The sequence below is a fragment of the Muntiacus reevesi genome, chromosome 8 (genome assembly GCF_963930625.1).
Source record: "Muntiacus reevesi chromosome 8, mMunRee1.1, whole genome shotgun sequence".
Taxonomy (NCBI): Eukaryota; Metazoa; Chordata; class Mammalia; order Artiodactyla; family Cervidae; genus Muntiacus; species Muntiacus reevesi.
The window spans coordinates 87955630-87966794 of NC_089256.1; the positions used below are offsets into that span (position 1 = coordinate 87955630).

Here is an 11165-nt window from a genome sequence, read left to right on the forward strand (position 1 = left end):
CCCTTTTTTGGGGGAGTGGGGGCAAGAACATTGGAGTAAGTTGCCGTTCCCTTCTCCAGCAGATCTGCCTGACCCAGGGATTGAACCTGGGTCTCCAGCATTGTAGGCAGAAGCTTTACCGTCTGAGCCACCAGGGAAGTCTATTAAGAAGAAGTGGCAAGAATATACAGAAGAACTGTACAAAAAAGATCTTCACGACCCAGATAATCACAATGTGTGAGCACTCACCTAGAGCCAGACATCCTGGAATGTGAAGTCAAGTGGGCCTTAGAAAGCATCACTATGAACAAAGCTAGTGGATGTGATGAAATTCCTGTTGAGCTATTTCAAATCCTGAAAGATGATGCTGTGAAAGTGCTGCACTCAATATGCCAGCAAATTTGGAAAACTCAGCAGTGGCCACAGGACTGGAAAAGGTCCGTGTTCATTCCAATCCCAAAAAAGACAATCCCAAAGAATGCTCAAACTACTGCACAATTGCACTCATCTCACATGCCAGTAAAGCAATGCTCAAAATTCTCCAAGCCAGGCTTCAGCAACACATGAACTGTGAACTTCCAGATGTTCAGGCTGGTTTCAGAAAATGCAGAGGAACCAGAGATCAAATTGCCAATGTCTGCTGGATCATCAAAAAAGCAAGAGAGTTCCAGAAAACCATCTATTTCTGCTTTATGGACTATGCCAAAGCCTTTGACTGTGTGGACCACAATAAACTGTGGAAAATTCTGAAAGAGATGGGCATACCAGACCACCTGACCCACCTCTTGAGAAACCTGTATGTAGGTCAGGAAGCAACAGTTAGAACTGGACATGGAACAACAAACAGACTGGTTCCAAATAGGAAAAGGAGTACGTCAAGGCTCTACATTGTCACCCTGCTTATTTAACTTATATGCAGAGTACATCATGAGAAATGCTGGGCTAGAAAAAGCACAAGCTGGAATCAAGATTGCCAGGTGAAATATCAATAACCTCAGATATGCAGATGACACCACCCTTATGGCATAAAGTGAAGAGGAACTAAAAAGCCTCTTGATGAAAGTGAAAGAGGAGAGTAAAAAAGTTGGCTTAAAGCTCAACATTCAGAAAACTAAAATCATGGCATCTGGTCCCATCACTTCATGGGAAATAGATGGGGAAACAGTGGAATCAGTGGCTGACTTTATTTTGGGGGGCTCCAAAATCACTGCAGATTATGACTGCAGCCATGAAATTAAAAGATGCTTACTCCTTGGAAGGAAAATTATGACAAACCTAGAAAGCATATTAAAAAGCAGAGACATTACTTTGCCAACAAAGGTCCGTGTAGTCAAGGCTAATGGTTTTTCCAGTGGTCATATATGGATATGAGAGCTGGATTATAAAGAAAGCTGAGTGCTGAAAAGTTGATGTTTTTGAACTATGGTGTTGGAGAAGACTCTTGAGAGTCCCTTGGGCTGCAAGGAGATCTAACCAGTCCATCCTAAAGGAGATCAGTCCTGGGTGTTCATTGGAAGGACTGATGCTGAAGCTGAAACTCCAATACTTTGGCCACCTGATGCGAAGAGCTGACTCATTGGAAAAGACCCTAATGCTGGGAGGGATTGGGGGCAGGAGGAGAAGGGCTGAGATGGCTGGATGGCATCACCGACTCGATGGGCGTGGGTTTGGGTAGACTCCGGGAGTTGGTGATGGACAGGGAGGCCTGGTGTGCTGAGATTCATGGGGTTGCAAAGAGTCGAATACGACTGAGCAACAGAACTGAACTGAATGGAACAGTTTTTCAGATTTTTCCATAACAGTTTATGGAAACCCCGAACTAACCTTTTGGCCAAACCAATATTTAAATTTATAGAGGTTTAAAGGACAAACACTACATTTCAAGATGATCCACAGCCTTCTACAATATTTTATTTTTACCTTAGTATGGCTTGACCTCCATCCCTTGACTTCATAGGATCAAAGAGAGAAGTACACTTGCCATGACTTTCCCTTCCACGGGGAGAAAGATTTAAGCTAAAGGCAACTTTTACTTAAAATAAGCACTGTGGGTATCCATACCTAACCTTTCCAAAGTTCAACAATTTCTGTGCTCAGATTTGAATCTTCCCAACCTTTTAAAGCAATGTATAGAATTACTGGTGGGAGACTTTATATTTTTTTCAACATCCTTTTCTCCATTTTTCTTTTGTTTTCCATCCATTCCCCTCTTTCACTCTCTCACTTTTTTTCTTTCCAAAATTTCCCCTAGAGTTTTCTTAATCTATAGAAACTTCCAAAAGTGACAGTTGTATTTTCTGACACAGAAAATATTTTCTAACCAGTAGAGGACTCTGTGTGTGTGTGTGTGTGTGTGTGTGTGTGTGTAAGGAGAGCATGAAAACTCTATCCATAAGTATGTTTCACCATTCTCCCCCCGGGAGGAATAGTAACTAGGAATATGAAAGTATTCGTAACAGCTTGTGAATCAACAAAGCAGAGTGAAGAAAAACACACAGCTATTCAGCAATCTTGTTTATCACTGAAGTTATTTCTATTGTATATGTTTCTCTGCCAAGATACAGTTCTGTGAGGTGTTTTTTACATTTGGTATGATTTCTAAGCTACAATTAAAGGATCCAATTTAAACACATTTTAATGAGTTAAGCCTGGCAACCACCATCAAAAAACGTCAAAGCCTTACCCCTAAACATTAAGTCACGTGCAAGATTTCAGATTCCGAATGTCACACTGCTCTTTGGGTGGGTATCACTGAAGAAACCTCCTCAGATCTCTAGGGTACAATCACCTGTAGGATTTTACACAGTTACGCCTACGGAATCAAAGGATCTAGTTTCTTCAAAAATAAAATCCAAGAAAAAAAAATTGAGAAAGAAAAAAAGAGTGCCTGAGAGAGTCTATAGATTAAGAGGCTTAATAGGTCTGTCAAGTGTATTGAAAAACAGAGATAATTAGAAGTCAACACATAAGTGGGGGTTTTTAAAAACTGAACAGCATGAGCATATAATGGGGCTCCTGGTGGAGAGGAAGGAGGGATGGGACTCAGGGAGAGGGCAAGCAGTAATTTAGACAACTTGAGCAGTACCGACTAGCAGAGACCCCAGACACCACCAGCCAAGGGACCTGTGTAGCCATTCCCCCGAGGAATAAGGAAACGCCTTGGTTTCTGGGAAGGCCTTGGATGGGAAGGCACATGCTGTTACGCTGAGGAGCAAATGGCTGGTATCCTCAGCTACCCTCATCATGTCCCAGAACGTCTATATGGCTAGTGCCCTTGAGATCCAGTGGTGGGGGGAGGGTAGGCAAAAAAGAGCATATATACACTCAGGACATTAGACTAGATCCTATCATTATTATTATTTCCCATCATTATTCCGCACAAATCAGTAAATAACAAAAAACCACATAAGACAGTCCAACAGAAAGTGTTTAAAACTTATTTGTGACAGGTTATTTCTTAGAAGAGATGTAGACACTAGAAAGTTTAGAACCTCTTGCTAAAGGGCATATATATTATGTCCATATCCAAGGTGTTCACATATCTGCCACCATCTTTTTTCTCTTTGTCAAAATGTTCTTTTTTTCACCACACTCTAATTGATATGACTTCTAAAAGCATCATCTGCTTCTCTGTTCCCTTTGCTGATTTTTCTTTTCCTTCTACTCTAATACTTGATGTCCTCTTAATTCCAACCTTATACTTCTCCTTTTAAGAACTCAAATATTCCCAAGGCTTCAACCATCACCTCTTGACTGACAGACCCTAAATCCACTCCATCGTTACTTTCTTGCTGTCAATCTTCACTTCGATATTACCCCTGACTTAGACCCAACAGGTCTAAATCTACATTAATCACATCCCTCCAGAAAACAAACTTACCTAATTTCGTTGGTTCTGTGTGAGCTGCTGGTCTCCCAAGTCCCTTGAGGTTTCACACTTGGTGTATGTTCAAATTATTCACATCCTTCATTTAGCAAGCTATTGAGCCACCCAGTTGTTTCACTGCGTTTCCATCCCACTGTAGGTAGCCCTCCTCAGCTCACACCTGAGTTACAGAAGCAGCCCCTACCTGCCTACTCTCCCTAGCTTCTCACTCGGTCCACCTACCCTAGCATTCCCAGAATTACCTTCCAACTTTTGCCTTATTGAGTGATCTGTTTAGGAAAATATCCTTTCCACTCCTACTACAAAATTAGGGCTAAACATGAATTCTCAATGCTCTCTGTAACTTTTATCTATCAAGTCTATACTTTCACTGCTTCTCTACATGATTTATTCCTGTCCCTTCTCCTAGTTTGGAATTTTCTCTTCTGTGCGTTCACTTCCGTGTCCCAGCCCTGCTTTAAGACTCCTCCCAAATCTCAGTTTCTCTACCTTGCTTTAGAGGATTACATGTTACTTCCTTCTTCATTCTAAGCCCTCTAATGATCTGCACTGAGAAATTTAAAACTAAATGATATGATGTGTGCCATTTCAATGTGCTGATTTTCTTTCTCCAATTATAAGGCAAGCTTCATAAAGCTAGAGGTACAGTTCTCCATCTCTACCTTACCATATACTCTGGGGTTCAAATGAGTGAATTCCTTTATAGAATGAATAAATTAACTATCTACTACTTAAATGTATTTTTATTTTCTTTGACTGTAAATAAGTGATTTATAATAAATAAAAATATACACAAATATAGAGATATATTAGCATTTGATTTTTAAAGGTTATACATTAATTATAAAACTATTTTATTTAAAAACCATATTCTTACCTGATTTTATGCACTCTGATGACTTGCAAATACCATCTAGAAAAAGGAGGATATATGCATAAATATTTGCAATACATGTTTTCTATTTTCTTCCTACCTTTTCTTCTTTTATAAGCTATCAATTAAATAATCAATTCCTTAAAGCAAGAACTAAACCCTGAGTATTATATACCACTGACAGAAGTAGAAGAAAATAAAGAGGAATGAAATAAGCAAATCCTAAATTTAAAAATTTTTAAATGAAGAGAATGTATTTCCTATATCATCTCTGACCCCTAAGCCCTTAGTACTATTGAAGTGAAATATCAGTTGTTTTAGTCTGATAACCATTTTTTTCCCCCATTTGTGAAAAACTTTTAAGAGTCAAATTAGACCTCTTAAATTCTCATAAAGCTGTTTAGAATTTCAATGACACAACAAAAGTTGACCAAATGAAGTTGGTTTTAAAATTGTGAACATTTTCATCAAGTAAAATTATACATTAGAATCTTCATAAAATAAGTATGAGTGCACTAACTATACTTGGCAATTAATAACTTAGCTCAAGCATAAAAAACACTGTACTTTAGTCAAAGTTAATTGTTTTGGCATATTGATATTACATTTTATAAATGAATCTTTATATCACAGTGTTTAAGTGTCTCTCTCCTTAACCTATTGTTTAATAGATGGGAAAAGTCTAGGATAAAGACTTCACTCTCCTCTGCATGTTTGTGGGCATGAGTGTGGGGATAACTCACCATCATAGGTTGCATAGAGCGCTATCATCGTCACCGCAATGATGGTGAGCAGCAGGACCAGGACAGAAAGACTGATCTCCAGTGGGGTCCATCTCTGTTTCTTCTTTGGCTTTGGTGTGTTGATATCAGTTATATCCATCTGACTTTCTGATCTGCCCATTACCTAAAATCTGCAAAAAACTATTTTTTAATTTTTAAAAACTAGTCATAACAGATAGATAAAACGAAGACTTATACACAATTTTCTAAATGCCTAACGTAGCTGAATAAAAGTGAAAGGCTAACTCAGTATAAATTAGAAATATAAATTTTTTTGCTGAAAGTCAAATTTTGATTCTGAAAGCAAAGGGTATATAGTCATATAAATTAGACAGATCCTGGCCACAATCTTTCAGGTTTTTTGACATATCACTAAAGATCCAAGCAAAATTAGACAAGGAAACTTGCTTAAATACATAGAATTTCTTCAGCGGTTCATAAGCAGGAAACTTCTGTACCATTAAGGAAATTTTTAAACTCACCCTTCTGAACTTTGGACAACATCAAAGGTGAATTTTATATCTTGTTCCACTGTCTTCCTTTACAAGTTTGGAAATCAATGTCTAATACTTTGTGGTTTTGACTAGATAATAATTTGAAATATGAATACAGATAAAAACAAAAATGAACAAACATTTGTGGTAGTTTTTTTTCAGTCTTAAAAAAATCTTTTATTTTTACAGTTCAAAATTACAGCTGCTAACATGAGTATCTATTAACTGGTTAGACTGTCTTGGAAGTGGTCATTCACCGGACCAAAAGTCATGGTTTACAACCTGGGATGAGAGATATTAACCACAATCACAGCTTCTTTGTGCAACTAAAGAAGGAAAAAATATGATTAAAAAAAAATTCAACCTTGCAGGTCAAGATAACAAGATACTTATTTAACTTGCTTTTAAATTACTAATATTAATACTTCTACTAATAATAGCTGACATTTATTGAGTACTTCCCCTGTGTCATTCATAGTTCTTAGTGCTTTGTATATGCTAATTTTCTGAATCTTTGTGAGGTGGATTTTAATATTCCAATTCTATACCTTAGGAAAGTGGGGCAAAGAAAAGCCAGGTAACTTGCCCAGAGCTACACAACTAAGAATACATTTACAATGAATACATTTCAAAGAACACAATTACAAAGAATACATTTTGAAAATAAAATTGAATCATCATAGAAAGATAGCTACTTTAAACCTTATTGCAGAAGTCTAGGGGGTAAAATTAAGGGGATATAAGCCTAAGTATTAAATTTCATTATGCTTCTTTTAGAGGCCTAGTGACTCTTTATCAGCCATTCACCAAAGCTTAGAACAGACAACTTCAATTTTCCTGGTTGATTGTAGTAAAAAGGATCATAAACGAACAGATTAGCTGTTTATAGCCTGATGCAAATTAAGCATATAATTTAGTTCCCAGATGAAGTGACTGCTCAGAGATGCTCTTACTGTTAGAAATCTTTGTAATTTTCTGAGAATGTGTTTTGTGGAAACTGAGGCACAGGATAAAGTAGATGAGGATTCTGTGTTTAAAGGATGGCCTGGGTGAGCCAGCAGATAACTAGGAATTTAATATGCCTACTGAGTTATTACTAAGTGAACCACAATTGGACTTTAAATTTCTGGATACATATTTTTAAGTGTGCTGTCCCCTTGATTACATGAGGCTATAACCAAGGACAGACTATCAAATAAAAATATTTTATTAGACCATGAAAACCGTGTCTACTCAATAAAAACGGAATGTAATGTACCTGAATGTTAAAATGTCTTAATAGTTATGTAACTCATGTTGGCTTCATCTCACAGCCTCTTTCTTGGGTTATGATATGGAATTGCATTGACAGTAGTCCTTGGAGTTTTAACAGGGGAGGTAGGTGGAGAAAGAAAATGTGGAAACAAAGTGAATGCTTGTATGCTGTACAGAAAGGGAACCAATAAAAAGAAAAATTTTTCACTTCTCCCAGATCAATTCAAGACTGACTTCAAAAACATCTTAATATTAATCACATTTATTTGAGTATTTCCCTTTCCTGAGTATTTCTCTCCCTTCTCTAATAATAGTTCAGAAGACAATCTAGAGAAACATTCTCCTGGTATATTACGACTCACTTGTCTTTTTAGTTCTTTCTTAGAAACAACAGTCAGTTTCTCTAGCAAAACTTAGGGCCAGGAACCAGGGCAGCCTTGGGGTTAAATTAAAGGTGCTCTTTGGCGCCACCAGGCTTCCACTATACAGGAAAACTAGTAGGCAAGTGTATCTTTCTGTCTTCTAGGGTACTTTCCCCAGGTTTCTCCTCCTTACCCATGAGATTGGGGTACTGTAGAGTTGAGCTCTTAAAGAATGGTTCTGCACCTAAGGCAGCAGAAATTATTACAGGGGTAAATGAAGGCAGTGACTGAGGCTTAGTCCTTCTACCTGCATCAAAAGAATATCATTTTTTAACTACATGCTAACTCTCCATCTGCCCCTCTTGTAAACACCTGGTAATTTGCAGTCTTTGCTCCTAAGACACATTCTTCAACAGCATTTACCAAAGCAAAAATGAGGCAGGCATGTTTAACTGCCTAATTAACTTTGTCATTCATTCCCAGTCAATTCCAGTGGATTCACTATTTTCTTATATGAAAATAAGTGTCAGTATCTTGAATTTCAGGAAGAAACTTACCACCATCTCTCAGATACTTAGACGCCCAATGCAACCACACCCAACCCATTTTGGAGAGGGGTTAAGGAGGAAATTATACAAAGAATATAAAAATTATACAGCTGATACTTGTAGTCTCCTATAAAGCAGGATATGTCAAAACATACCTACATCCTTAAAGTATTTCACCTCAGTTGGAGATGTGTTGGCAAGTTCAAACAAAAAAGTAGACACTTCCATGAGAAGAGAAGTAGAACATGTAACCTAACAAACTGCAGACTTCAGACAACATCTCCAAAAGAAAAAATGATTATTTTGCCTAGGTAGAAACTGAGTTTCCAAGCAATATAAAGTAGCATTTTTTTATACCAGTTGAGCATACACATTACTTTTATCACATCATCAAATCAAAGAATCCAGAGGATAACTGGTTTGTTAAAAAGAAGTCTATAAATCCAAGCAATGTTCAACTTCACAGTACATTAACATTTCTATTAGTCCCTGAGGTTAGTCTATGCAATTACAGTTTGTATTATGGAAACTGAGGCATAGAAAGCAAGAGAAACAGGTTCCACCTATAGGGGAGTATAATCTACAAAAATAGTGAACCCCTATGCTATGCACCTGAAACTGATACATATTATAAATCAACTATACTTATATTCAAAAAAGATGGTAACAGGTCCCATATTTAGATGGCAGCACATATACTAGACGGTAGCTGCAGATCTGAGGAGGCACATAAGCTGGAGAAATCACCTCCTTGTTTCCCCAGACATTAACTTGAAGGTGTTTCCAGGATCTATTAATAATATACGGAGTTCTGAACACAAAGTCCCAACCACATTGCTCCCATATGCAGTGTAGCAGCTATACAACAAACGACACAGCATGGAGCGCAAGAAACTGTGGGACAATATTTCTGTAAGTACTGAAACCCAGCAATAATGCAAGGTAGATGCCTTCATAGCCGATTTGAGGATTAGCAACTTCCAAATGCTGACAATGCAAATCAAGGTACTACTTTTCAGTTTAATAAAATTACTATTTGTATCGTATATCGGGGAGGGGTAGGCTTGATCAAGTGGCTAAAGAGAACAGCTCGGTTGCAATTACCCTTTTGTTCGAACAATACGAACAGGTTGAGACCGATTAAGGAAACTTTCATCTGCTAAAGAACTACCCACCCCACTCCCACCAACCAACCCTCGAGAGATTTAAGCACTCTATCAGCATAAATTATGTAAGAGGAAACTAAGGTTCAAAGCAAGATGAAGAGGTGGGATCATAAAAAGATCTTCAGGTTAGGGAAAGTAAAAATAGAAAAGTGAGCTACAAAAGGGAAGAAAAATCTGACAGAAGCCAAAATGAAAACAAACCTTACTTTAAATGTACAAAACACTGTGTCTGTCCAGCGGAACGGCAAATTCCCAGTCCCCAAATCAGCCCCGCTGCAATCTGGTACCGCTGACCTCAGTAACCAGACCTAACTCTCCGAGGAAGAGGCTGCAGGAAAGCTACGGAAATGGACCTGAAGAGGCGACCTCACATCACTTGCAGAGCCCTCCTCCAGGTTACCCTCCCTGCCCCGGTCCCTCACTCTTTAAGTCTCAGTTTCGGCTTTTCCCAGGGCACGCCTCCCTCGCCCGCGGGGTCGCGGGCGCTCCGACCGCGCCGGACCTGAGTCGTCGACCCGGTTCCGCGCACCTCCCGGGCGGCCGCGCCCCGCGGCCAGCGCTGCCCTCCAGCTCCCGTCCCGACAGCTCCCGCCGCCCCCGGGGAGATCTCACGCCCTCCGGACCCATCTCCCTCAGCTCCCAGGTGCCAGCTCGCTCTCCCGGGACTCACCCGCGGGATTCGGGGGAAGTTGGCGGCTGCCGAGCAGACACATCCCCAACCAATGAGCGCACGGGGCCGGCGGGCGGCGGGGAGCCCAGCAGCGCGGTGGGTCGGTGCGTCCGCCCAGGCGCGCCCGGGGCAGCGCGGGCTCCCGGCAGCGGGTGGCAGCGCGGAGCCCAGGCCGGACTCCGGAGAGGTTCCGGGCCCGCCTCGGCCGGGGCCCCGGGGCGACGGGGAGCCAGAGCATCTCTTGACCCGCGTCCGGATAGACTCACCGGGGCCTCTCAGCAGATCCCGCGCCGGGACTCGGGCGCTGCTCCCGCCCGCGCTGGGTCCGGCTTCGCCACTCGCACATCCCCGCGCCCCGCGCGTCCGGGCGCTCTCACCCCCCACCCCGACCCGCCTCGCCACTGCAGGACCGGCGGGAGGAGCAGTTCCCTGGGTGACCTGAAGGTTTCTCTAGGTCTCCCAAATCCTGTCGCACCCTGTGATGGGGCCAGCGCTGGGGGCTAGGGGTTTGAGAAAGTCCTCCCCACCCGCCCCCCACCCCACCCTTCTCAAAAGGGCTTTGCCAAACATTCTTGGAATTGCTTAGCTTCTGGGCTTTCAAGAAAACAATACATTGCCTCTTCGAGATTCTGTTGTGCTGATAAAGGTTCTATTTCTCTTCCTAATGGACCTGAGACAAAAACAATTCTCTTCCTCACACTCTTTCCCTTTTTCTCTCTCCCATCAGCGAAGCTTCCTTCCTTTCTCATTTTTTCCTTTATTTTCTTTCTCTCCTTCATGTATGTGTTTTCTTTCATTCTTTTCTTGCAATCCCTAGCTCCCTTTATTCCTTCTCTCCTGTTCCTCCCTCCCCCTCCCCCACCCCGCCCCACTTCCTCTTTGCTTACCCTCTCGTCTCTTTCTTCCCTTCCTTTCTTTTTCTTGGGGATGGGGATTCTGTCCTGAAACTCTTCACTTCCATCTTCTGACTCTAGGGAATCTTGTAATGTGCATACCTGGTGGGGCTGGAATGGGGAGTGAGAAAAAGAAACTCAAGTGTGTCTGCTCTACCTATTAAAATTAGCTATAATGTGTCTGTTGGACCCTCATCATTTTAATGTGGTCACGCAACATACCATTTTCATGTAAGACATACGATACCTTTTCAAGG

At 40.9% G+C, this 11165-nt stretch overlaps 1 protein-coding gene across 3 annotated transcripts in view; it reads right to left on the bottom strand.

Moving 5' to 3' along the window:
* MME (membrane metalloendopeptidase) overlaps nucleotides 1-10413 on the bottom strand; it is a 107317-nt gene extending 96904 nt beyond the window's left edge. Inside the window, exons 1-3 of one of the 3 annotated variants that reach the window (XM_065942209.1) lie at nucleotides 10282-10413; nucleotides 5483-5652; nucleotides 4743-4778 (exon numbers count right to left, since the gene is read on the bottom strand). In XM_065942209.1, coding sequence (XP_065798281.1) covers nucleotides 4743-4778; nucleotides 5483-5642 — 196 coding nt within the window. In that variant the 5' untranslated portion in view covers nucleotides 5643-5652; nucleotides 10282-10413. Of the gene's footprint in view, nucleotides 1-4742; nucleotides 4779-5482; nucleotides 5653-9551; nucleotides 9804-10015; nucleotides 10150-10281 lie in introns of those variants that run through there. The other 2 variants (XM_065942210.1, XM_065942208.1) reach the window with 2 other exon arrangements.
* Between the last annotated feature and the right edge of the window lie 752 nt (nucleotides 10414-11165).